The following is a 27,180-nucleotide window of genomic DNA, read 5'->3' on the forward strand; positions in this document are numbered from 1 at the left end:
TCCCGGCTCTACCACAAACTCACGTAGCATAGGCTCCCTTTCACCCAACTCCTGGACCCTGTCATTAATCTCCTGTGATTCATCCCAGCTGTCCCGGCCTTTTTTTTTTTTTAAGAGAGAAAGAGAGGGAGAGGAAGGTTGATATGAGAGAGAGAAGGATTGCCTCTCATATGCACCCTGACTGGGGACCAAACCCACAACCTAGCCCTGTGCCCTGACCAGGAATTGAACCAGTGACATTTTGCTTTGTGGGATGACACTCGGCCAACTGAACCACAGCTGGTCAGGCCAGACATCTTGCCAGCCTTTTCTAGACTCTTTCAGGCCCAGTCCCAGCTCCTCTTTTTCCCTCACCTCTCGGGACCAGCGCCTCTAGACCCGTCCCTTCCTCCCTAAGCCCATGAAATCTGGTGTCCACCTGACCGCCATACAGCTGCTTGTGGTGAGGATTCAGGCCACAAATGTTTATTGAACATCTACTATGTGCTAATACTGTTCCAGATGCTTGGGATATATTAGTGAATAAAGTTCCTGTTTGGGGGCACAAAAGTGTCATTTTTTCCTGTTGTATCTTGCCCCAATTTTCTAGCTTCATTATCTACGTGACATCTCCATGCAGGCGTGCCGCAGCAGCTGACAATATCACTTCCAAACAGAATCCACCCTTCCCTGCCCCAGACTGGCTCTCTGGCCCACAGCGGTCCCCCAACACAGAGTCCTCTTCCATTCTTTCCCTTCCTTACTACGTTATAGCATCCACCGCTGTCTGTTAGTCCAGACCCTCTCCACCCATCGTCTGCGTTCAGCGCAACAACATCTAGCCAGCTTCCCTGGTGGTGGAATGGCCCCTCATCTCTTCCAGAGTCTGCTTCACGACTGGTCTTCCCCGGGCACTCCTTTCATCCTGGCACTCTGTCTGTGCTCCACACCTCCCCTGGGCAGTGTCCCCCCCGCCGTCTGTGGGATATTGTTACAGAGTGGGAGGTGCCTGCCAAGTTACATCGGTAACTCCCAACTCTACCCTTCCAACCGAAAGCCCTCGGGGACACGGGCTTGCCTACGGCTGCAGCTCATTAGTGCTAACAGGCAAGAACAGGAAAAAGGTGGTGGCAGGGCTCTGAGGGGGAGGACGACTTTGAGGGGATTTTCTTCCTCACTGGGGTAGACGGTAGACAGCTGGGAGGAATGTTTGCAATGATAATAAGCAAGCATGTGCGGTCGGCCCTCTCTTCACGGGGAGTGGGGAAGAATGAGGGTTCATCCAAAAGTGAGTCCAAAATGTGTTAGTATTTGTGAGGTGCTAGAACAGGACTTGGCACATAATCAGAGCTGTTTTAACTTTTTAAAAAATGAAATATAGATCAGCTCTGGCTGGTGTGACTCAGTGGGTTGAATGCCGGCCTGTGAACCGAAAGGTTGCTGGTTTGATTCTCCATTGGGGCACATGCCTGGGTTGCAGGCCAGGTCTGCAGTTGGTGGTGTGTGCGGCAACCAATGTTTCTCTCCCTCCCTTCCCCTCTCCCCCAAAATAAAAAGAAGTATAGATCAAATCTCTTAAGCATCTTAGGAGGAAAGACCAGAAAACCTTAAAAAAGAAACTTTTTATGGTTATTTACCTGGAGCCTATGAAGTTCTCAATGAAAACAAACAGGCTCATTGATGGGTTTTTGTTGTTGTTGTTGTTGAAGGACTGTTTTGTTTTCCTCCTTTTTTCCCCTCACGTGCGAGACAAACACTGATTGGTTGTCTCGCACATGACCCAACAGGGGACTGAACCTGAAAACCATGCATCTGCCCCGACCAAGAATCGAATCCCAAACCCTCCAGTCCACAGGACAACGCTCCAACTAACCAAGCCACACCAGCCAGAAGGAGGACTGTTTCTTGCTGATTGCTTCCTTTCTCAGTGTAGTAAGATCTCATTCTTAGTTGTAGGGGGAAAGTTTAGTCAGCTTAGAGCTGTTATGATTAGGAGAGCCAAAGAAAGGATCAGGGCAGAAACACCTCCCACCACTTAGCAACTGAGTGGAATGTGTGCGCCGCTTGGCGCAAACACAGCCTTCACTCGAGGATGAGGCTCTCCAAGTTGTGGGCAACTGCGTGTGACAGGTTCTCAAGTCCGTGGGAAAGTAACCTCTGACTTGTTTGAATAGCCTAACAAGGGTAATGAAAGCTCCAGGAAGGAGTAGAAGTGTTCTATACATGCTAACTCTCTTTTCCCACCAAGTCCCCCAGGTACACAAGGAAGAACTTGTCAGGGCTGGGGTTGGGAAAGCCTGGGAAGGGTTAATAGTATTAGAGGGACAAGGGAGATCTCAGCCCCCAGAGGGGCCGATGGCCTTATAGCCCGTATCACCCTTGTTCAAACAGCAGCGCCTGTGGTCATGAATTCCTCTCTGTTGGAACCCACATCCAAACCTCTTGGTCCGGTTCTTCAGACCCCGCACCCTAACTATGCAGAGCGGGAACGCCCTGCTGGCCCAGGGTGCATCTCCCCACTGTGCTGCACGCATGAAACTACCACTCCTGTGTTCAAGCCACGCTCGAAGTTTCTTCATCCTCCTCCCACCCACCTGCCACAGCATGCCCCTTCCTCAGGCACTTGCTCATACACTGGCTCTGGGCCTTCCTGACTCCAGGTCTGTGCCATGCTCTTTTCCGAGAACTAGCTCCCCAGGCACGGTAGACCTGTTTTCCAGTTGGTTAGATATGTGTGGCTTGTCTCTCCCACTGTTTTTTGTTTTTAAACAGACTTATTTTTAGTGAGAGGAAGAGGGAGGGAGAAAGGAAAGGAGAGAAACATGCTTCTCGCGTATGCCGACCCCAGGACCTAACCCACAACCAGGCAGGCGCCTTGACCAGGAATCAAACTGGCAACCTTTTGCTTTGCAGGATGGTGCCCAACCAACTGAGCCACGCCAGTCAGGGCTGGTTCTTTTTATTTTAATAGAAAGATGGGTTTGAAGTAGTCCCGTGTATGATTTTAGCTGTTACTGAGTAAGCCACCCAGCAACTTTTCCAAGCCAGTTTCTGCATCTGCAAAATGGTCGGGAAGTTGGCATAAGATTAAGTGTTAAGTTCGTGCTCACACTTTCAAAAACGAGCTCCTCTTCCTTTTCCTATCGCTGTGACATGCCCATAGCACTTGCTTGGAGGAGGCTCTTCCCAGATGATGCTGGAGCAGCCTGGACCGCCATGTGCAAACGTGCTCCGTCAAGTCACTGGTGCCTCACAGCTGAGAGGCTTCCGAAACGAGGGGGGGAGCTAGCTTGCTCATCCTTGTACTCCCCTTGCACACGATGCTTGTACCCAGAGGGTGCTAAGTTGAAGTCTGTTGGATCAATAAATGCCTCTGACGCTGCTCAAGTTCATGGTCTGGAACAGCACACCTTGAATGATCCACAGAAACCCTAACTGGCAGACATGTGAGCTGCTCCAGTTCCCTACCCCAGAGTTTCCAAGCCAAAGTGCTCCTCAGCCCTCTGTGGCACCTGCCCCCAGCCCCCAGCCCCATCTGAAAAGTCCAGTGTCAGGGAGAGGCTCCCAGGGGTAACAGGTAGGCAGAGATCCTGGCAGTACTGGCGGCTGAACGCCAAGGCGAGGCTGGGAGGACACAGTGGCTGCCTTGCTGACTGAGGGACAGGACTACCCAGACAGAGGAGAGAAAAGGCCTGCAGGATAACGAACCTCGCCAGTCAGGATCCAGCTGCTCAGCCTTCCTTTTGCCATGAGTCACACCAGGACTTGAAAGTGCAACTTAATTGAGGAAGGAGGGCTGGACACCTATCAGCGTAGCTCAGGACAGAGAGCACCAGCAGAACAGCTTGTTCCTGCCCCGAGCCCCGAAGGGCCACGACTCTGACAATGCTGAGCTTGGCTGCTCAGCCCTGGCCAGAACAAGAGCCTGCCAGTTCTCATTTTCTAGAAGAAAGCTCTGCTTATTGCACTTAGCATCCTCTGCTGAAGCTGGAACTGCAGGGAAGCAGGAACCAGAGGCAGCTAAGCTATTTATTAAGTCAGTAGAAAAACTGTACAGTGTCAAGGTACAACCGGGAGACCGGCCGGAACTCATGCTGGAGAGCTCAAGTCCCGCTCGATGCCTGAAGTGTGGTCTGCAGGTGTGTACCTATGAGCCTGTGAGCTACCCACACGCCCCAGAACATCTACTACTGAGTGTGCTGCCCCCGTGGGGGGCACTGGATTCCGCGCCCAGTGGCTGGGCCTGAGGCAGAGGAGCTGGGACCTAGAAGCGGCCCAGCACGGTGGCTAACAGAGCCATGCGAATGTACATGCCATTCTCGGCCTGGCGGAAGTAGGCTGCGCGGGGGTCCGAGTCCACCTCCACACTGCGGGGGGAGGAGAAGAGTTACTGTGAAGCTCACAAGGGCCAACCGGGACTGAAAGCCCTCCCAAAGCCAGCCCCACCCCCAACCCCATGCACCCTCATTCTGATGATGTCACCTTATCTCGTTGACTCGGGGCATTGGGTGCATCACCACCATCTTCTTTTTGGCCCGGGTCATGATGTGGGGAGTGAGGATGAACTGGCCAAAACACTGTGAAGCACACAGGGGCCTGTCAGCACCTCAGGGCAGGGGTGGCCATGAGGACACGAGCCTGGGCTCCCCCGAGGTCCCCTCCACACCCACACGACGTTATCACAACCAAGGGGCCCTGACCAAGCTCCAGGGGCCCAGTCTGCCTGGCCTCCAGTCCTGATGCCCAACAGCCCCGGATGCCTGGCACTCACAGCTTCGTACTCCTGGGTGGAGCCAAAGCGCTCTTTCTGGATCCGAGTCATGTAGAGCACGTCGGTGTCAGGCAGCGCCTCCTCGATGCTCTCAAATTCCTCCTGAAGGGTGAGGCAAAGGCAGGGTGAGTGCAGCCCCAGGTTCTGCCTGCCTGACCCACATCCCCCATGGCTGTCCAGGGTCTCACCTGCTTGGTGCCACGGGAGGCCACAAAGGTCCATACACTGGGTGGCATGCGCAGGCTGGGAGGTGCCACGTAGCGCAGGCTGACACGGTACTGGGTGAGCAGGCAAGCCAGGGAATGCACTGTGCGTCCATGCTTCAGGTCTCCCACCATTGTGATCTAGGGGAGGACCTCAGTCACCAAAAAGACCCCCAGACTGAGCACCTCACTTCCCATTTCAGAGCTTTCGGCCTTAGCAGCAGGACGCAGGCCTCCTTGGTGAAGTATGGCCAGGCATAAAGGAACTACTTCCCAGCCGCCTCCCTCACCAGACCTTCCCTGGGCAGGCCACGGCCCTCACCGTCATGCCGTTGACAGTCCCCAGCTCCTCCCGGATGGTGAAGATGTCCAGCAGCGCCTGAGTGGGATGCTCTCCCACCCCGTCCCCAGCGTTGATCACTGGCCGTCGGCAGTGCTTGGCCGCCAGCTATGGGAGGGGGCACAGGGAAGGAGAAACTTGTCTTCTGCACCTCCCTGCCTCAGTCCCACTCTCGCTGGGTCCCCTCACCCATCTGACCCAACATGAGACTTGCAGTCACAGAAAATGTCAGCAGACGGGACCTCAGGCCCCTGGCGCAGGTGCACAGGCCAGCCTCACCTCCACTGCTCCGGGCTGGGGGTGCCGAAGCACCACGACGTCAGCGTAGCAGCTCATGGTCTGCACGGAGTCAGCCAGGGATTCGCCCTTTTGGACGGAGGATGTGGCTTCCGAGAAGCTGAGCACAGCACCCCCCAGCCGGGCCATGGCAGCTGCAAAGGAGCTGCTGGTTCTCGTGCTCACCTCGTAGAACATGGAGGCCATCACCTTCCCCTAGGGGCCGACAAGATTCAACGTGTGTGTGTGTGTGTGTGTGTGAGCACGAGTGCACATCTTGTAGGACCCACCAGCTGCTGCTGGCCTTCCTCCCCCAACCCTCCACTTACATAAGAGGGAATCCTTTCCCCCCAAACCTCCCCGTGAACTGAATTTCCACTGTCTGTGTCATTCAGAGCTAAAGGCTCTGCCTCCAAATGGCCACTACTAGGTGTCTGAGTGAGACACACACTCTTTGGGAGAAAAGGAAAGACCCCAGCCCTCGCCCTCGAATGCGTCCACACAAACCCAACGACCAGGTGAGTGGGCTGCTGCTCAAGGCTTTGTGAGCCAGCTGCATGTTGACAGGAGGACAGACAGACATGGGGGACCCAGAGCAGCAGGCCCTTCCACAGCACAGAAGCTGAAGTTACAGTGGGACGTTCGGACTCACACAAGGAGTTTATGGTGGGGGCGGGAGGCCCTGCTGACAGGCTGGGATTCTCAGCTCACAGCCCTGGCCCTGACCTTGAGGATGTCGAGGCTCCGCTCCTTCTGCACCATCATACGCAGCGTGTGTGCCACATTGAAGAGGTGAGACATCTAAGAAAGATCCCGAGTCAGCTGGAAAGGAGAGGCCCTCGGAGGTCCTAGCCCCAACCTGCCAGACCCTCAGAGCTCTGGGTGTTCCCACCCTCCCTCCCCTAGGCACCTGATCCTTGGTGAACTGCTGGACAGACAGGATATGTTGGCCCACTAAAGAGTGCAGCAGGGGTGAGGTCTGGGGGTGCAGCAGGCCAGGGGGCCCCAGGTTCTGGGGCGACGCCTGTCTAGGCACTGGTTGTGGAGGGTAGCAGGTGCCATCAAGGGTTCCCACCAACTCTGCTGGGAGGGACCGGGCAGAAGAGGCGGGTCAGAGGGCTCCTCCTCCCCAAGCCGGATCAGAGGCCCGGAGGTGAGGGCGTGTTGTGGGGGAGTCTCTCACCTGGCTCAGCTGCCTTCCGGGATGCCTTTTCCTTCGGCTCGTCAACTGCAAGCAGGGCAAGGGAACAGATGGACAGATGTAAGCGTGTAGCCGAGGTCCACGAAGAGCCCCATTCCCCCAAGACTGAATCACCATGTCTGTTAAACCGACTCACACCACAGTAGCTCTAGCAGGTTAGGGGAGAGCAGGAAGTACTAGCAGCTCTGGGGACACACACATGATTTCCCACGGGGGTTGTTGTGTGTGAGCAGTGCTCCCCTCCCTGGGCCCTCCCAGGTGGCAAAAGGGGGAACGGCCAGGCTCACATCAACGGACCACCTGGATTAGCCCATGCTCTGCTGCCCCGTGGGATCCCAGCTCCCGGGCGCAGGAATGCAGCTGCCCATAACAAGAAACGGCCTGTGAGAAGAGGCTGGGGGGCGCCTACCTTACACAGGGCAGACAGATTCAGGCAAAGGCAGGTAAAGTGGGTCAGACTAGGTTGTGGGGATGGCGGGAAGGACAGGTAGGTGGACAAAGAGGAGATGCTGGGAGAGTGGGGCCCGGATCAGTTCCGAGGCCACTGAGCCTCTAACCCTGGTCCATTGAGGACGCTGGCGGGTGGGCAGAGAGGAGCCTGCCCTGCACATCTCTACGTCCAGGTAGCCCACCCTCCACCCTCCACGTAACAGGACGATGCTCTCTTACCGGGCAGACCTGGGTCGGAGGCTCGGTGGATTCGGGGTGGCAGGTGGAACCGGCCGTCAGGAAGCCCTGGGATGCCTCGGCGGGGCCTTTCGGGTGTCTGGACAGAAAACATTAATCTGGTGTTTTGGAAACACCAACCCAACCCCTTGTCGAATTCACCCATCATGAAAAGCCAGATTGCTCCCTATGCAAACGGACTCTATTCTCTGTCACCGCCCCTCATCATTATGCTGTTCCCAACAGTGGCAGACATGCTGGCCTTCTAGAGCTGTGTGCTAGCCCCATGACAGGCCCCAGCTAGGTCTCTAGTTGGATTAATGGGCTTGTGTTTCCCAGAGGTAGCCTCCTAAACCAGGAGTTAATCTGTTTTGTAAGAGACAGAGAGGTGGGCAGTGGGGATTTTAACTGTCAAGTGCAGGGCCTTCTGCCCCTGAAGCACCAATGAAAACATTTATGCCCTCAGCCCGTCCTTGGTTGCAACTCCCGACACTCCCACCCTAGCCCCAAGCGGTGTGTGTACCGTGGTGACCTCGCTGGCCGCAGGTGCAGAGGGCGTGAGCTGGGGAACAGCTCCCTGAGGCCACTTGCGTACATCCTGTCCATAGCCTGGGGGCACCAGAACCTGCAGACAGGAGCAGGGGAGTGAGGAGAGAGCCGGGCTGGGACTGTGAAGGAATGTGAAGCAAGGAGAAAAATGCCCTGGGGGACCTGTGCCCACACACGGAGAGGGCAGCTGGAGAGCACAATGGCCACACAGACGGGCTGTGGTGGGATGAAAATGACACAACTGGGGTTGGGTGCAGGCTACACACACACCTGCCCGTCAATATAGGCAACCTCTCCTCGCAGGACCACGCGTCGAATGGTGCCTTTCACCTTCTGCCCCTCAAAGGGTGTCCAGTGGGCCTTAGAGAAGGGCATGTGGCTGGGGACTGTCCACTCATGCTCCAGATCCACCTGTCCAGAGTTGTGGGTTATGTTAGGGCAAGGCCATAGAGATGGAAGTGACCACGGGACAGAGAGTCCCCCACTGGGCTACCCCTGTACCTCCACATAGGTGTCCTCTTGCAGGGGCAGGTGAAAGATCCGCCGGGGGTTGTGGTGCAGTCGCTGCAGCAGGTCGTCCAGACTGAGCCGGCCCTCGCTCACCGCCGTCAGCAGCAAGGGCAGCATGGTCTCAAGCCCGGGGAAGCCAGGGGGTGGCCGGGGGCCACACTTCTCCTCCAATGTATGGGGGGCTGGGAGAAAGAGCATCGCCCTCAGCACCAATCACCCCATGTCCAGGAAGTCACACCAAACACCAGGACTGCCCCTTAGTCTCAACACTAATTTCTGGGAATCAGAAAATAGGGACAAAGGGACTGTTGCTATCCTCTGGGGCCATACTCTTTACCCGTATTCTCTCACTTACAATTTTGCTCACTCATTCTTCCAATGAACATTTATTGGGCACCTATGACAGACTAGGCAACGTAATGGGGAGCTACACAGGTCAAGTCCCAATCTTCATGGAGCTGGGGAGCTGGGGCACAGGCCCTGCTGGGCGGGGGAGGTACACTGTGGGCTCTCTCACCGTGATCTGAGGCAAAGCAGTCGATGACAGCCATGTTCTCCCACAGGGCCTCCACATCCTGGCGGGAGCCAAGCTCAGGCCGGACCTCCCCCTTCCCAGGCCCCAGGCGTTCCAGGTCATCACGGCTCAGGAACAGGTGGTGGGGCGCCACCTCACAGGTCACTGGCAGCCCTCGTGCCTTTGCAGCTTTAATGAGCAGGATCTGGGGGGAGAGCGGGGAGAGCTAGAGGCGTGCCCCTGTGCCCTGCCCCACGAAGCCCCCACAGCCAGAAAGCCAAGGGCTCTGGCTCTAGGTTTGCCCAATCTACCACTGCTCCTAGGAACTCCCCTAACCTCCTGGTGTGACTAGGAAAGCAACAGGGCCCCAGGACCTCTGGTGCAGCTCACCTCTTCCTTCCGTGCCACGTGACAGATGTGCACTGAGCGCTGGGTCAACTGAGCCACCATGAGGATGGCGGCCACACTCTGCCGCTCTGCGTGGGCCACAATGGGGAGGTGGCAAGGCCAGGTCTCAAAATGCTGGGGGCAGAAAGCGCTATCAGAGAGCGTGCAGAGCCATCGATTCTCTGTGCCCATCACAGCCCTTGTGGCTCCTTGCCGCTGTTAGCCCAGCACTGCGGCTGGCTGACCGCCTCCTCTCACATGCCCACTCCCTACCTCCATCCACTGGGCCACACTGTCCAGCCGCAGCTCAGAGAAGGTCTCGTTGAGGTAGAGCTTCAGGCCTGCAGCAGACCCCGCTACAGCACCCAGGGTCCCTGCATTTTCTGACGAGGCTCCAAGGAATAAGGCAAAGTCACAGCGGGCGCCCGCCTCTGCCAGCTGGAGAAGATACATGACACAGGGCCCATTGGCGTCTGTGCCAGCCCAGCACCAGTGGCCTGGGCCCCTGGGCAGGGGCAGAGGAAGCAGGGCTCAGGGAGGTGGCAGAGGCTGGTGGGGACACATGGTTACCACGAAGCAGGAGTGCAAAGGCTCACCTTTTGGGCCAGGGCCAGGGCAGGGGCGTCGATGATGGGGGGCCGGGTATTAGGCATGGCACACACCATGGTGATGCCGCCGGCCAGAGCAGCAGCTGTGCCTGAGGCAAAGTCCTCCTTGTGTGTCCCACCTGGCTCCCTCAGGTGCACGTGCACATCAATCAACCCTGGGGGAATGTGGAGGCGGTAAGATCAGAGGAAGATTCAGGGGCACGAAGGTCATCAAGGAGGCGAGTTGAGGTGAAAGGAAAATACAAGTGGGAGGTGCAAGGTTCCTCAGTCGGGGGCACCCAGAAGGAGGAACAACAGGGCTCAGAGGGACAAAGCCTCTGGGGCCTCCACGCTCTACACAGCCCAGGGCAGGGCATGGGCCCGCAGCCACGCTTGCCACACCGGGGTCTCTGTGCCAGCTGTACCACTGTGCACAACCAGGTTCTCCCAGGAGCTGACTTACCAGGTAGCCGCACAAGCTTCTGGGAGGTCATGCAGTCAACGTGCACCTTCATAGGCGGGGCTGGCCCGATCTGACCCAGGGCCTGCAGACAGAAACTGTGGTCAGCTCTGACACTGGGGCATCCTGGGAGTTGTAGGGAGGGAGGGCTTTCCCACAAATCCAGCGCCTCCCCCTCTCTCTGCAGCCACAGAGCTTGCTTATTAGCGTAGCTGCTTCACACTGAGGTCTCCCAGCCGCACGGCCCGCTTACTCCTCCCTCTTCCCCCCTTAACACTGGCTGCCTCCCTCCTGTGCCCAGGTCTCAGTCACCTCCACAAACAGTTTGGTGCATTTGATATCAATGATGAGGGGCACAGAGAAGTCAGCGGCCAGACGTCGGGTACGGTAGCCCTTGGTGACAAAGGAAGAAAGACGGCGGCCCCCAGCGCCACGCATCGACAGGTTGATCACAAGCTCAAAGTGATTCTCAGCCAGCTGCTCCAAGATGCTTCGCTGTGGTGGGCACTCCCCATCCACTGCCTCCTCAAAGTGCCAGTCCACAGCTGTCACCTGTGGCCCAGAGACAAGGTCAGGGGTCAGGGAGCCCAGCCTGAAGAGAGGGGAGGTGGCCCAGGAGCCCATGAGGAGAAGACTGAGGGCCCACAGGGTGGGGACATGCGCCGCCTCTACTTGCTAGTGGCAGTCTATTTCTTGACAGGAAAGATATCTCTAAACTTGGTTACCAAGGACTCTGTGCAGTATGAGACCCCACCCCCACATACAGAGACCAAATTCTGGAAGGAATTTACCAGAATGCTTTGCTGCATACCCTCCTTTCCCTGCATAGAATAGACATGATTTGTCTAATAACAATAAAAGCACAGGAAGAGGGATAATTCTTTGGTGCTTTCAAACCCTGGAAGGAAGCAGCGCAGGGCGGGCCACGTCACCCCCGTACCTTGACACCATGCTCTGTGTAGAAGTCGGCGGTGCCCAGGCTGGCGTAGAGGCTGTAGCCCAGGCTCTCCAGCAGCCGCACGGTGGGGAGCAGCTCACTTTTGTTCTGGACCAACCAGAGGGGGATGAGGTTGTGTTTCTCCCACCTCCCACTCCAATGTCAGGCCATCTGCCCCCATCTCTCTGGGTGCCCCCCTTGGATGCTGTACCTTGTAGCTGCCAATGGTCAGCAAGATGTTCTTCTTGGGGATCTTAAAGCCGGTGCTTAGCATGGCCTTGAGGTAGGCCTCACAGCGGCTCTCCCCAAAGCCAGCCACCTCCCCAGTGCTGGTCATTTCCACACCCAGCACCACGTCGGCACCCGCCAGGCGGGAGAATGAGAACTGGGGCACCTGAGGGAGCAGGATGTGCGACGCCGAGGTGTGAGGGACCCGCCTCCTGCAGTGGGAGAGGAAGCCCCCCCTCCCCTTGGTCCCACCCTGCTGCTGCCCTGCGCATGCCCTGTGCCCACCAGCCAGCTGCTCCCTCAGTGCTCCCAGGCCTTCCTCAGGCTATTCCCTGGCCTGGGGACAGCTCCTCAACAAGACCTGCAACTCAAACATCCCGCCCACCCTTCAGGGCCTAATTCCAATGCCACCTCTCCTCTCACACCTTCCCAGATCACCCTTTTTGGAAGTGGCACCTGCTATCTCTAATCTCCTTTAACAGCATTTTGTTTATATCTCCATTATGCAGGTTTATTACAGGCTGTTCTAGAAACAAGATGTTTTTGGACCCAACTTCTCTTGCCTCTCATTTCAAGAGTGTACCTCTTCCAGAGGTGTCCAACGTATGGCCGCAGGCTACATGCAGCCCAGGATGGCCGTGAATGTGGCCCAACACAAAATCATAAATTTCCTTAAAACATAGGAGATTTTTTGGTGATTACATGTCACAATGTATTTAATGGATGGCCCTGGACAACTCTCATTCTTCCAGTGTGGCCCAGAGATGCCCAGAGGTCAGGCACTCGTGCAGAGGGACAAGGCCTCCTCACTGCTCTCACAGCCGAGCAAGGTTCAGCTAGCTGGCAGTCAATGTCAGGTTGACACCTTGACCGACAACCTGTGCGGTGAGGGAACTCTGTCCTGCTGTCTGTCCTACTGCGTCCCTGCTGCTGACCTCGAACCTCAGGGTTTCGAACCTCCTTACCTTGACCCCCACGACTCCAGAGCCGGTCATGAGCCCCACGGGCTCCACCTCTTCCCCCATGATGACCTGGGTGGCTAAGGCGACTAGGTCAACACCCAGTGTCTTGGAGACGAAGGGAAAGGAGCGAGAGACACGCACGTTGCACTCGATGACTTTCAGCTGGTCGTCCTGTGGTAGAGGGGATGGGTCAGGCCTTCCGCAGGCTGGGCTTGCAGACACCACCTCCTGGACCTCAGCTCCTCCCCTCACTCACTGTTCTGGGGGGAACCAACCAGGTAAAAATCACTGCCAACATCGCAGGCCCTGGCCATATACCCTGTCCCTCCAGCCTGCCTGCTGAGTTCCACGAGGGCAGAAAAGTGCAGGGCTCCCTGGCACTGGGGCCGGTGCAGAACGAGGAGGTGCTGTGGCCCTTTAATCCCTTCCTCCTACCTTGGCAATGAGCTGCAGATTAAAGGGTCCTGTGACCTGCAGCTCCTGGCCCACGGCATGCACGATAGTTTGGATCCGCTCTAGCGTTTTGGCAGTGATGTCTTGTGGTGGGGTCACCAGTGTGGCATCTCCTGAATGCACACCTGCGTTCTCCACGTGCTCAGAGATGGCGATGGCCACCACAACACCATCACAGGCGACAGCATCCACGTCAATCTCCTAGTGAAGGGCAGTGCGCAGGGCGATGTAATTGAGGGTAAGGGCCTTTCTTCTTCTGCCACTTGCCCCAGGGTGGTCCCATCCTTCCCAGCTCACTCTGCCTACAGATTTCTGTAGGACCTGAGCAAGGAGGGCTTCCTCTAGGCTGGGAGCCTGCCCTCAGAGACATCTTGGTCTGTAGCCTCCTACCTTGGCCTCCTGGATGAACTTGGAAATGACCACAGGGTGCTCCTTGGAGACGGCTGCTGCACTGCTCAGGAAGCGCTCCAGGTCCCCATCGGAGTAGGCCACATTCATGGCAGCACCACTCAGCACATAGGAGGGGCGCACCACACAGGGGTAGCCCACGCTCTGGCAGAACTGGCGAGCGGACTAAGGGCACAGGGAACTTAGTTAGATTGGTCACACTCCCTGGAGACATCCTCCAGCCTCCCACCAGGGCCCAGCCCACCTCGAGGTCACTGAGCTCCCTCCACTGAGGCTGGCTGATACCAATGGTATCGAGTAGCCGGGAGAACTTGAAACGGTTCTCGGCTGAGTCAATGGCTTCAGGGGAAGTGCCCAGCACCCGGCACTGCTGCCGATGCAAAGCCATGGCCATGTTGTTGGGCAGCTGCCCCCCCATGGAGAGGATCACGCCTTCAGGACTCTCCAGCTCGTAGATGTCCATCACCACCTACAGTGCAGGACGGGAATCAAGTGGTGGTGACAAGTGGGGTCAAAGACCCCAGCCTTTTAGCCCACTGCTCCTCGCCCTCCACAGACGTCCCTGCACATCCAGAGTTCCCTGAGAATCTTAGGTCAGCCAGCTACGCCCACCTGATCCTAGCCACTGGGGCTCAGGGGCAGCCTTCAGCCCTCTCACCTCAAAAGAAATCTCATCAAAGTAGAGTCGGTCACACATGTCATAGTCAGTGCTGACTGTCTCTGGGTTGTAGTTCACCATGATGGTCTTATACCCCATCTGCGATGGAGAGGGGACAGTAGTAGGTACAAGGTGTTGGAAAGGAGACACGTGCCTTGGTGGGACACAAGACAGGCGAAGGGGACCCCGCCCCCAACCCAAAGCCCCACAACAGATGTAAAGAGTAGCAATGCACACAAAGTGCCAGGATTAAGCATGGGTGGAAGGCACTCTCTGCAGCTGGACAGAACAGCAGAGAAAACAGCATGAAGACTGGCTCTTGGACCTTTCGGAGCTGCTGGATGCAGCCCACGGCACACCAGTCGAACTCGACACTGGAGCCGATACGGTAGACGCCAGAGCCGAGGACCAGGACATGAGGCATTCGAAAGGTGAGGTCATGGCTGGTGCTCCAGTACGTCAGGTACAAGTAATTTGTCTGGGCTGGCCACTCAGCTGCCACTGTGTCTATCTGTTTCACCGCTGGGCAGATCCCTAGCTCCTGACGCAGCTTGCGAACAGCCAGCTCTGTGCTAAAGGAGAAAGGGCAGAAACATGGGTCCTGGGAGCAGGATACAACTGAGCAGGGGAGGAAGACCCCAGGGCAGGGATCACAGAAGAAGATACCCTAGGAATGAAGGCCAGAGGCCTCCAAAGCCCCCCACTCACCCCCCTTTCCAAGGGAGAGTTCACTGGCCCACGTGTCTCAGCCCAAGGCCCTCACCACCGTCTCTCACCTCAGAACCGCGAGGGCAATCTGCTTGTCAGAGAAGCCAAGACGCTTGGCCTGGTGCAGCAGGCACGGGGGCAGGGGCTGTCCTCGGTGCTGCTCCAGCAGCTGGGCGTGTGCAACGATCCGCTTCATGCAGTGCAGGAACCAGCGGTCGATGCGTGTGAGCTCGTACAGGCGCTCCACCGAGTAGCCAGCCCACAGAGCAGCTGCCACCACAAAGATCCGCTTATCTGTCGGAGTCTCCAGCTCCTAATGGGGAGAGGGCAGACAGATGGAGACGAGGGATTGTGCAGCGGTAGAGATGGCAGCATTTGAGCAAAATGTTCCCAATCTATTGTCAGCACCTCAAAGAGCCTGAGAGCATGACCGTCATCATCTCAGAAAGGAAAACTGTACGCCGCAGCAGAGGCTCTGCAGCTGCAGAAGCCAAGACACTGACCCTAGCTCTGCCTCTTACTGCCTGTGGGGCCCTGAGTGTGTCCCACAGCCTCACTGAGCCTCAGCTGCCTCACCTGTAAAGACAAGTCTCATCTCAAATCTCATATAATTACAATTGAGAAGATACCATAACATTCTCAGCAAAGAGAAAATGCAGCGAATAGTCAACGAGCAATGACCGCTGCCACTATTCCTGCTAAGAGGCTTTTGGCTGGGGACAGCCAGTAGCAAGGTCCATTTCAGGAGTGTTGCCAGGGGGAGGGGAGCACGTACCATGTCGCTGACTGGCTTTACCATGTGATCGAAGCCCACACAGTTCTCATCTACCATGCGCAGAGCCTTCTGGAAGGCCTCCTCAAAAGAACGTCCAATGCCCATGACTTCACCTGGAGATATGGGATGTAAAGACTGAGCGTCTGGGCCCTGGCTGGTGTAGCTCAGTGGATTGAGCACAGGCCTGTGAACCACACAATCGTGGTTCAATTCCCAGTCAGGGCACATGCCTGGGTTGCTGGCCAGTTCCCAGCAGGGCACTCACGAGAGGCAACCATACATTGATGTTTCTCTCCTTCCCTTCCCCTCTAAAGATAAAGAAATGAAATCTTCAAAAAGAAAAAAAAAAAAAAAAAGACTGAGTGTCTGGTGTTGGGAGAGGGGAGCTGCCCAGAAAGTCCATGGTTTGCAGTCAAATCTCCAGGAGGTTCTCAAGTCCAATCCCATGGTGGTGGATTCATGGTGTTTCATTAATGAGAAAGCTTCAACTTTCACCTCTCCCCCCTACAATTTTCACGTTTCGTTTGTGAGTGAATGTGGAATTAAAATGCCCCAAACGGGCACGCAGGTACTAGAACATGGTGCAGTTTATCACAGCGGCCCAACCCCTGACCATTATCCAGGTGTTGGGTTCACTCTACTCCTATTGTGAGGACACCATCTGGAATCTGACTTCTCCCTTAAAACTTTAAAAAAGTCTGGATAATAGGAAGATGATCCTGTCCACTCACTGAATCTACCCAGAGCTAGTCCCATCTGTAACTGTCGCTTTAGAGTATTTCTTCCTGGACTTCTGTCGTGTGTAGGTTTCACACAAGATGACAGTGCACATGTCATTTCCACCCTGCTCTTCTTCCTCCTCCCAAGCATGTCCCCACATTGCTTTGTGGCCATGTTATCAGCAGTTTGATTCCTGCATGATTTACCACAATTTAACTGTTCGCTTACGAGGACATTTAGCTTTGAAGTGCTTATCCTTCTAAGTGAGGCTGAGATATTTTCTGTGCTTCAGATTAACTCCTTGGGCTAATTTCCAGAAGCGCAGGGGAAAGGGGCAAGACAAATTTTCTGGCTCTTGGTAAGTATTAATTGCAAGGGAAGTCGGAGCTTTATAATACAAAGTATAATTTTAACCAAATTTCTAAGTGTATGTAATCATTTGAAACAATTTTTTGCTAATAAGCAAAAATACTATCATTTACCTAGATTTCTATTTATTAATAGGAAGAGACATCCCCCAAGTTTGCTTATTGATTTCCTCTCTCTTAAGTTGTGTCCACTTCTTCTGGCAATTTACCCTGTGGTCTTTAAGCAGTTCTTACCAACTGTATTTTTTTTATTGACAATGCTAATATTTGCTTTTGTAAAAACAATTTACAACACAAAGGTGCTAATGGTAGTGTTAAGGAAGTAGATTATGAGAGATTTTTAACTCCTTTGCAATGTAGTTATATTAAATGCTTTTATTTTGGGAAAAAGAAAAACCCCAAACACACCTCCATGCCTTAAAAAAACCAAAATTCGCCCTGTCTGGTGTAGCTCAGTGGATTGGGCACGGGCCTGTGAAGCAAAGGGTCGCTGGTTTGATTGCCAGTCAGGGTACATGCCTGGGTTGCAGGCTGGGTCCCCAGTGGGGGACACATGAGAGGCAACCACACACTGATGTTGCTCTCCCACTTTCTCCTTCCCTTCCCCTCTCTCTAAAAATAAATAAATATTTTTAAAAACACCCTAAAATCCTATGTATGTCCAAACTAGTCTCCGTGTGACAAGATGACAGGTGACTGATTGGTTAAACCGTCTTTTCTAATTTCTCCATGATAGACGTGTCTTACTCATGTAATAAGTTACCAAAAAATCACGTTCTAAGAATACCTGAATAGACAGTAAAACACTGAAGTGTCTCCTCTAGGAATCCAGCCTCTCAGATTGTCCTACTTTCAATCCACTTCTTTTTGCCACAATTTAATTATGGCTTCATTCCCATGTTTATTACAATTTTCATATAACAGAAAGTCATCTCCAGAAGGAACAACTTGGCAGTCTTATGAGATTTCTAAAAATCCTGAAATAATATCTGCGCTTAAAACTTAACTTGTTTAATTAAAGGCTATGCCTGCTCTTAATGGAGATGTGAGCACAAGAAACACTCTCTTCCTTCACGGGCAGCGCTTCAGTCATGCACGTGATTGTCTGGGCTGAAGTGTTAGGAGGACGCTCTAGGGCAACTGAAAAGACCTCCATAAGGAAGCGCGCCGACTCAATGCCGGCACACCGAACTACTGCTTTTCACCCATTCACTGTTCCCTACGAAATCTTGTTTTTATGAAAAAGATCTCTGAAATCCTGCTCTGATCTTACATGGTGAGTTAAAAAAAAAAAATCTCATTTTGTGACCATGGCAGAAAGCACTGAGAGATGGAGATGCTAAGAATGCCTACCACTGTGCTGACTTGGGTTTAGAGGGTTGGCAGCGGCCATGGTCTACCCCAAGCAGCCTGTCCCAAGCGTTGGAATTTAAACTAGCAAAGAAAACAAACAGTCATTTGCTGCTGCGAATAGCCCAAGGGCCCTGGGCAAAATGCCACAAAATGCTGTGGGTGGAGTTTCATGGGACTGGCCTCACTGTAAGAGAGGAGCAACAGTGACCGGGTCTAGTTTTCGGTTCTTGGCGCTGCACTCTATTCGGCCACAGCACTTTCCCTTTGTGGGCACCTGGGTTACTCAACAGTAAAATGAGAGCGATGAGACCGCCCTGAAGGCTATCACCACCCCCACCCAGAGATTCCGACCTGCCATCTGGGCGTGCAGGTGGCGTGTGTAACTAACATAGATTTCCAGAGGCCTTTGATCCCCACTCCTAGTAAGAACTACCATCCTAGTTTGAAATGTCCCTACTAGCTCCCAGAAACTGTGTTCCCAAGGAGCTGCCGCTACAGATGCTGAAAGGTCATGCCAGGGAACAAACTCTATGACGTTCTAGATTCTTGAGACCGGTGAACCCGGTGGGATGATCTGGGGCGGGGGAGGGGTCCCCTGGGGTCTGTCTCTCACCAACGCTCTTCATGCAGCTCCCGATCTTTGTGCTGACACGGAGGAACTTGCTGAGGTCCCAGCGAGGAATCTTCACCACACAGTAATCCAGGCTGGGTTCAAAGGCTGCGGTGCCCCCTGTCACCGAGTTCCTGGGAGCCATCAGGTGGGGGTGCCAGAGGACAGAGCAGAAGATATAAAGGGTGAGCTTCCAGATAGCTCTCTCCATCTCCATACATCCGGACCAGTGTTCTCTGTGTAGTCCCTGCCCGTATATGTCTTCTTTACCTCCCTGATCTCTCCCCCAACCTTGTACCTGAGATCAGGCAGAGGGATGCCCAAAGCCAGCTTGGCTGCCACATAGGCCAGGGGATAGCCTGTGGCCTTACTGGCCAGCGCAGAGCTGCGCGAGAGCCTAGCATTCACTTCGATGATGTAATACTGAAAAGAGAGAGAGCAGAGGGTCACTGGGTAACTGGGCTAGAAGGTCCACCTAGGAGAGACCTTAGAAAAGCCCTTCCCAAAGGGAAGCTGGCAAAAGCGCCCCACCAAGGTCCAACCCTGTCAAAGACAACGCTGGCTTCTTCTCGAGTCTGTGGCGCCAAAAGGCCTCTCTTGGCCTTGAGGCCTCAAAATTATGGTAGGAAGCGCAACAGCCAGAATGTTCGCCCCAGGACCTAGAGTCTCACCTGCTCAGACTCCGGGTTCAAGGCATACTGCACGTTGCACTCCCCAACAATTCCAAGGTGCTGGGTCACCTTGATGGCTGTCTGCCGCAGGAGCTGGTACTCTCTGTCATTCAGTGTCTGGCTTGGTGCCACCACTATGGACTCACCGGTGTGGATGCCCAGCGGGTCCAAGTTCTCCATGTTACACACCTGTAAAGGGAGGGTCCCACAGAGGTCAGTGCCAAAGGGAGTCAGGAGAGACAGGAGGCTGCATCCACCCCGGGTCTGAGGGACAATGAACCCTCAAAGGTCTCAGCCCTGGCCTCTGCTCTTACAAGAGCTCATACCGCCCGATACCACTCCCGCCCTGTCTCCATCGCTCACCGTGACACAGTTGCCGTAGGCATCTCTCACCACCTCATACTCGATCTCTTTCCATCCCTTCAGGGACTTGTCTACCAGGACTTGGCTGGTATGGGCAAAAGCTGGGGCCACGAGAGCAGAGAGCTCCTCCCTGTTCGATGCAAAACCAGAGCCCAGGCCACCTAGGGCAAAGGCCGCGCGCACCAGCACAGGGTACCCCAGTCGCTCGGCAGCTGCCTGGGCCTGCAGTGAGCAGAAGAGATGAACCAACAGGTCAGGCCTTGACTGCCTGCAGCACGGAGGGTACGTGGACCCAGAGAAAGTAAGATATAAAGAAAACAACACCATTCTGCCTCCCTCCAACCACCTCTCAAACCTGTTCAAGGGAATTTGCTGCCTCACTGGGGGCCACATGCTCTCCAATCTCTGCCATCCTGGAGGCAAAGGCGCGCCGGTCCTCAGTCAGCTCAATGGTCTCCACGGGTGTGCCCAGGACTCGGACACCATACCGAGCCAGCACCCCAGCCTTGGTCAGCTCCACACCACAGTTCAGTGCTGTCTGGCCCCCGAAGGTCAGTAGTATGCCATCTGGGCGTTCGTTGCGGATCACCTGCAGAGGGAGAGGGAGGGGGCAGCAGGCACTGAGACCTTGGGGTCTGGAAATGCAGCAAAGGCATTTAGAAACCCAGCGTGACCACTGGATCCCCTGCCCGCATGGGCTCTTTCCTCAGTCCCGCCTTAACCCGGTCGTACCTGGGTAACGTAGTGAGGAGTTATGGGGAGGAAATAGACCTTGTCCGCCAGGCCCTGGGAGGTCTGCACTGTGGCAATGTTGGGGTTGATCAGCAGCGTCTGGATGTTTTCCTCCTTCAGGGCCTTGATCGCCTAGGGAGACAGAAAGGCATGTCAGCCTCGGCTGCAGAAGCAAGACTGTAAGCAGTCGCAGGCGGGCATCTCTGTTCTTCTTCCTCCCTGTACTTAGTCCCTAACAACCAACTTCTATCCCTCAGCCCCTCACCTTTCCGCATACTCCCCACACTGCCTCCTTAATTTTCTCCCCACAACCAATGTTTACAGCTTTCTCCCTAAGACTCTATCCATTCCTGAGGCTCACATACCCAGAGGGGTGGGTGGACATGACTTACCTGCGAACCTGAGTAGTCAAACTCTCCAGCCTGGCCAATGGAGAGGCCCCCTGAGCCCAGGATCAGAACCTTCCGTGGTGGTGGAAGCCCAGAGCCTGGGCTGGGAGTCCCAGGTGGACAGAGGCGCTCAGCTAGTCGCTCTCGAACTGCAGAAACAAAGAAAGTCACAGACGCCCTGGCCAGACAGCTCAGTAGGTTAGAGCATCATCCCAAAACACCAAGGTTGCAGATTTCCTCCCTGGTCAGCGCACAGTCAAGAATCAACCACTGAAAGCATAAATAAGAGAAACAAATAGATGTTCCTCTCTCTCTCACCCTTCCTCTCTCAACAAATAAAATATAAGAGAATAAAATAAAAGTCATACACTGTCAGAGCTAAACATCTAAGAGAAATCATCTGGATTAACCCCCTCACTTTAGAGGAATATCCAGAACAAGCCATGCCTTTAATGAGTGGCAGAGTCAGAATCATGACTTAGGAGCTGCTTTCAGTAGAAGTACCAATAAATCATCTTAAATAAATCATCTTGGTTTGGCCGCCTCCCCAACCCACCCCCTTAGCCTCCCAAACTCGTATCAGTTCGTCCAGCCTAGAACCAGCCCTGTTCTTCACTCCACAGTCCAGGTGCTTACCTGTCTGGCCCGCAGGGTTTCCAGCTACGGCTTCTTTCACTGTTTCCAGAAAGATATCAAAAAGCAGCTCCATATCTGAGGGGCCAGCGTGGTGCTCTGGGTGAAACTGGACACTGTCAAAGAGACTGGGTCACAAAGCCTGTCCTCATCACTGGCCTGGGCATGGGCAGCCCTGGAGGTGGGAAGAAGGACCAATGACGGGGCCCCACTATTATGTTTTACTCTTTGATCTTCAAGTCCCGGGGGCTTCAGAGCTGGACACATGCAGCCACCCTGCCAGAAGCACCCAGGCTCACCTGAAGAAGGGCAGGCGGTCGTGCACAATGCCTTCGTTGGAATGATCATTGGCGTTGGTGAAGAGAGGAAGCCAGCCTGCTGGCAGTGAGTCTGTTTCCACAGCAAACCCATGATTCTGGGATGTCAGAAAGCAGCGCCCGGAGCCCACCAGCAAGCATGGCTGGTTATGGCCTCGGTTTCCGTACCTGGAGATGGAAGCGTGCAGAGTCACGGGCCCCTCTCCCCCTCCTTCACCACTGGACCAAACCCAACTCTTACTGATCTCAGGACTCTCCACAGCTCCTGCTGTCTCAGCACTAGGAAACACTGACTCTGTGCCCATTCCCCAGATGCCCCGCCCCTCGTATCGGTAGTGCTGGCCCTTCCTCTCCCCGTTTAAGTCCCACCTCATCTTGTAAGTCTTGGCCCCAATGGCTAAGGCCAACAGCTGGTGGCCCAGGCAGATCCCGAAGACAGGCCGGGGATTAGGCTCAGACAAGACACGGCTCAGTGCAGATATCACTTGGGGATAGGCAGCGGGGTCACCGGGGCCATTACTCAGGAAGAGACCCTCATATTCTGGAACGGGCAGGAAAGAGGACATCAAAACCAATATCCAGCTAGAGACACACTTGAAGCCCTTACCATTTGAGCAAAAGCCCTTATCTCCATTGTCTTCACTGAGACTCACATTGACTTTTAGCAATTATACCAAGGGACAGATCTTCCACCCATGCTGTTTGTCTGGGGTCCTACAGAGGCCCCAGCTACTCACCCTGGCTGTCCAATGCGTGGTTCCAGGGTACCACAGTGACCTCGGCCCCACGCCGGCACAAGCATCGGATCTGATTATACTTGAGGCCACAGTCCAAAGCAAGGATCCGAGGGGTACCCCCTGTATTGAATACCCGTGGCGCCTGGGAAATAAAGGGCAACAGTTGGCTGCTGTGATCAGTGGGGACAGATAGGCACACACCAATCTTTCACTTTTGAGGCCTCTTCTGAGTCTCCCTCAAGTGTTCTCCCCAGTTATGGGCAGAGTATAACCACTGTGCTATAGCTTGGAACAGTCTCCCATGCTGCTTTGTACCTCAATGGAGACCTCTGGCACCAGTGGGCGAGCATTGGGGTCCACAAATGGCAGGGCTAAAGGCTCTGTCCCATCCTGGACCAGCTTTCCCAGCAGAGACCCTTGCTCTCGCAACTTCTTAGTCAGCTCCCGAGTGTCCACTCCTGTTGAAACAGCACGCTCTGAGAGATCACACTCTCTAACCCAGTCACACGGGAGGTTCAGACTGCGAGGAGTACTCCATCCCACAGCTCTCAGCAACACACAGCTGTTCAGTGGGCACCAGAGTCCTGGGCCATCCTGGTGAAAGTGCACTACCATCAGGTACGCTTGCCAAAAATACCACACCTGAATTGTACTGACTCTAGACCTATCAGTTTAGAAAAAGAACATGCTGCCCTGGCTGGTGTGGCTCAGTGGATTGAGCACCAGCCTGCGAACCAGAGGGTCATCAGTTAAATTCCCAGTCAGGGCACATGCCTGGGTTGCAGGCCAGGTCCCCACTAGGGGTACATGAGAGGCAACCACACATTGATGTTTCTCTCCCCCTTTCTCCCTTCTGCTCCAAAAATAAAGAAAATCTAAAAAAAAAAAGAAAGAAAAAGAACATACTAAATAACACTGAAAAGAAAAACTGATCTGTTTTTGTCAAATAGGTTACAAGGCCCATAGATTAAAAAGATATAACTAAGCTCTGGCTGGTGTAGCTCAGTGGACTGAGTGCAGGCCTACAAAGTAAACAACTGCAGTTCGATTCCCAGTCAGGGCACATGCCTGGGTTGCAGGCCAGTTCCCAGCAGGGGACGCACAAGGGGCAACCATACATTGACATTTCTCTCCCTTCCCCTCTAAAGATAAATAAATAAAATCCTTTTTAAAATACAACTAAATGTAATATATGGATATTTAGATCCAGATTCAAATAAACCATAAAAAAAATCAGATTAACTGGGAAAATGTTAAACCCTGCCTGGATATTTGATGATATTAAGAAATTACTGTTAATTTTTTAAACTTATGTTGTTGCCCTGACTGGTGTGGCTCAGTGGGTTGGGTGCCATCTTGCAAACCAAAAGTTCACCAGTTAGATTCCTGGTCAAGGCACATGCCTGGGTTCCAGGCCAGGTCCCTGGGTAGGGGCACGTGAAAGGTAACTGATCAGTGTTTCTCTCTCCTTCTCCTTCCCCTCTAAAAATAATTTTTTAAAAAAAGGTACGATGTTACATGTTTTTGTTGTCTTTTAAAGAGATTTTATTTATTTACTTTCCTAGAGAGAAGGGGAGGGACAAAGAGAGAGAGAGAAAGATCAATGTGTGAGAGACACATGGTTGCCTCTCACAACCCCGCAGCTGTGGACCTGGCCTGCAACCCAGGCATGTGCCCTGGCTGGGAATCAGATCAGTAACCTTTCAATTCACAGACTGGCGCCCAATCTGAACCACACTAGTCAGGGCTTGTAGCCATGTTTTTAAAGGATTTCTTTCTTCATTAATATTTAACTGCTTATGGATGAAATGACACAATGTCTGATATTTGCTTCAAAATAATCTGGGGGTTAGAGTAGTGGCGATATAGTAAGTATAGCCCTGATTCGGTGGCTAAAAGAAGCTGGGGGTTCATTATGCATTTCTCTCTTTTTGTATGTTTCTAACTTCCCATGCGAGCAAGAGCTCAGTTCCTTGCCCCAGACCCCAATCTAAACCTTCCAATCAGATTCGTTTCATCACAACCTTGGAGTCAAGTCCCAATAGGGCAAAGGGATGTGCTTGACTCTTTTCACCCAGGTACGTGCGCTCTGCCCAAACACCTGTGTTTGCACCGTACCTTGCAGGCCAGGTATGCCATGCTGCTGCAGCCACTCGTGCAGGGTGCGGCTGGCACTCCAGTGGCTGGGGGTGGAGCAACACTCTCCCACCACCAATCCTGCCACATGGATCCCCGAGGATTCGAACCACTGTTGATGGAAAGAAGATTGTAAGGAACCTGGGGCCATATATCTTCCTATGTCATCTTCCCCTTGCACAGCACAGACCCTTGTTGGCCACACTGAATTGTCGCTCCTTAACACACCAACCTCATGCTTTTGCCCTTTACCAGCAGCACTGTCCGCCACATGAAATGCTGAACACATGGGCCCAGGGTGTCTGATTGTTAATTGATCTTCCTTTTTCCTTCCTTTTCTTTTATCCAAAACTGAGATCACAAATTCCCTTCTGCGAAGCCACCCCCCTTACCCCACTGCAGCTTGTGCCTCCTCCTTAGAGCTCTCCTAAGCTCGCTTCATTTCCATTGTTCTTGCCATTTACATGGTAGTATGAATGTGTTTGTGTCTTCCTCACACAACTGTGAGCTCCTCAAGATCAAGGTGACTGATACTTGGTAGCAGTCAATAAACATTTACTGAGTGCTGGGGAAGAAACAATGAGCATGAAAAAAGACAAGGTCCTTAACAGTCACAGTGTTAATTTGTTACTTAGGAAGCATGAAAATTAACAAGGTAACTTGTAAATAAACAAGATCATTATTACAGAGTGTGATAGAAACAGTGTATGACAGGTAGATGCACAATACCTTCCTTACCTTACTACATAAAAATAAAGGTTCAGGGAATAATACCAGCCAGGGATGATTATACCCTTCCCCTGTCATAGGGGATTACAGTTTAAAAAGGTAACACAAATTTGTCATCCAACAGATAAGCACTTAATAACCAAACAGAGAAATAAGTCACTTATGTGGGAGGGAGTGACATATTCTATTACACTTGCTTCGTGGAAGATTTAAAGAGAGGTGGATATTGAGACTGTTATTTAGGGACTGGAAGAACAGTTTGGTAGAACCCTCTGTGTCCAGGACTCTCTCTGCACATGGACAAGTGTGTTTACAACACACGTGCCCCCAAAGCATCTGTGGCGGTCTGGGGGCTCTAGGAGGCCTTACCCTAGTTCTATCAGGGCCTCAATTCTCCAGGTTTATTAAATGAATTTTGTCAGTGTGTTTCCAGTTAACAAAGCTGGAGATCAACAAATGTTGACTAAGATACTGCATTATAAAGTAGAATGCCATGTATTTATAGGTTTGTGATGAGGAATGGTATTTTCCAGGAGTAACAAGTGCAACCCTTACCTCGAGTTTCCTCTCCCATGTGGAAGGCAAACTCATAACCAAGGGTTAGTAAGCCTGGAATCAGGACAAAAGAAGCCTGAAAAAACTTCCACCTAGGCTATGGTGACTTCCCCTCTTAACTTGTGTGTGTGTATTTTTATTATTGCTTGAACTCTCAGAGGGTAACTTAACTTACAATTTCCAGGATAGGAGGGATATGGAAAACCTCACTGTGAGAAGAAGCTGAGTTTTCTTATCTAGATGGAAGAACTTTACTGACAAGTGGGAGAAAATGAGGCAAGGTAAGGAAAGTAGGTTTAGAAAATAATAATCAATTTCATCGGTTTGAACTGGAACCTGCTGTCACTGGACAGGGTGTGACCCTAGTTTCTAGTCTCTTTCCCATTGATCTAGGTAATCTTAAAGCGTTGCTCCCTGCACAGGAATCTGCTGCTAAAAAACCATAACTGGTTCCTGACAGAAGCCCAGACTCGGGCTTAGCCTCCAGCTGCTGTGCTTCTCAGGGTCCTTAACAAGCCCTGCACAACACTTGTTTTATCACTTTGGTATCTCTATCCACTCCAGGGTGCCTAGCAGAATGTCAATGTCTTCAGTTCATGAACAGGTACTAATTTGAAAAGGAACATAGATAGAGAAAGCATCGGGCGTGGCTACCTTGCTGAGACCGAACTCATCCACTTCATCTGGGGGGATGCCATAGTTGCCGATTAGAGGATATGTCAGCACTAAGATCTGGGCTTTGTAGGAAGGATCAGTCAGGGCCTCGGGGTAGCCAACCATGCCGGTTTGAAACACTGCAAGAAAGAGGCAGGCTTGGGGGCTCAGGAAGGGCTCCCTTCAGTCACTCCCCACGAGATTAAAAGGCCCCAGTGGAGGCTGCCTTGGTTGTGAGAGATGATAGGGGTTGGGCTGGGGCCCGGCGCCGAAAGGCTGGGGGAAGGGGGCGGGGGAATTGTGCAGGCGGGAAAATGGCGGGGTCTGGACAGGGCAGTCTGGGCAAAGAGGGCCAGCAGAGAGTGGGATGGGGTCGGCAGCCGGACCGGGCTTGCTTACCCACTTCTCCGGCAGTCGACACAGCGGCCCCAAAGGCCTGGCCCCGCAGGACCAGCCCATCCTCCAACACCAGGGTCGCCATGGGAACGGAGCTCAGAGACGTGGGAAAACAGAGCTGGAAGCGCAGCAAGTTTCTGCCTTTGATGGAACCACACGTGAGGCCTCTGGGCCTAGGATCGCTACACGTGGCTAGCGGTCTTAGGCAGCGGAAAACGCAGGCGCGCTGGGTAGCGGCAGCCTGC

At 53.5% G+C, this 27,180-nt stretch overlaps 1 protein-coding gene across 10 annotated transcripts; it reads right to left on the reverse strand.

Moving 5' to 3' along the window:
• Positions 1–3,990: 3,990 nt before the first annotated feature.
• Positions 3,991–27,173, reverse strand: CAD (carbamoyl-phosphate synthetase 2, aspartate transcarbamylase, and dihydroorotase). 10 transcript variants are annotated; one of them, XM_037066719.1, is made up of 45 exons: positions 26,939–27,173; positions 26,540–26,679; positions 24,584–24,713; positions 22,781–22,923; positions 22,466–22,607; positions 22,098–22,269; positions 21,711–21,896; positions 21,415–21,527; positions 20,782–20,927; positions 20,390–20,521; positions 20,013–20,246; positions 19,658–19,879; positions 19,295–19,483; positions 18,922–19,046; positions 18,627–18,757; positions 15,573–15,685; positions 14,866–15,110; positions 14,415–14,661; positions 14,090–14,188; positions 13,676–13,900; positions 13,414–13,596; positions 13,006–13,224; positions 12,574–12,741; positions 11,592–11,774; positions 11,384–11,488; positions 10,756–10,995; positions 10,447–10,528; positions 9,993–10,159; positions 9,670–9,834; positions 9,400–9,531; positions 9,013–9,214; positions 8,487–8,677; positions 8,256–8,396; positions 7,960–8,061; positions 7,440–7,536; positions 7,071–7,130; positions 6,753–6,797; positions 6,480–6,652; positions 6,296–6,370; positions 5,573–5,785; positions 5,276–5,401; positions 4,939–5,094; positions 4,751–4,852; positions 4,462–4,556; positions 3,991–4,346 (listed from the first exon to the last, which is right to left on the reverse strand). In XM_037066719.1, the coding sequence occupies exons 1-45, from the start codon at positions 27,018–27,020 to the stop codon at positions 4,244–4,246; spliced, it is 6,741 nt and encodes a 2,246-aa protein (XP_036922614.1). In that variant the 5' UTR covers positions 27,021–27,173; the 3' UTR covers positions 3,991–4,243. The 10 variants fall into 10 exon arrangements, 7 of the variants coding, with proteins under 7 accessions (XP_036922614.1, XP_036922610.1, XP_036922615.1 ...); XM_037066715.1 differs by having other exon boundaries at positions 6,480–6,649; positions 26,939–27,114; XM_037066720.1 differs by lacking the exon at positions 7,071–7,130.
• Positions 27,174–27,180: the final 7 nt, after the last annotated feature.

Source organism: Sturnira hondurensis, unplaced genomic scaffold (genome assembly GCF_014824575.4).
Source record: "Sturnira hondurensis isolate 20B ecotype Veracruz unplaced genomic scaffold, ASM1482457v3 Scaffold0016663, whole genome shotgun sequence".
Taxonomy (NCBI): domain Eukaryota; kingdom Metazoa; phylum Chordata; class Mammalia; order Chiroptera; family Phyllostomidae; genus Sturnira; species Sturnira hondurensis.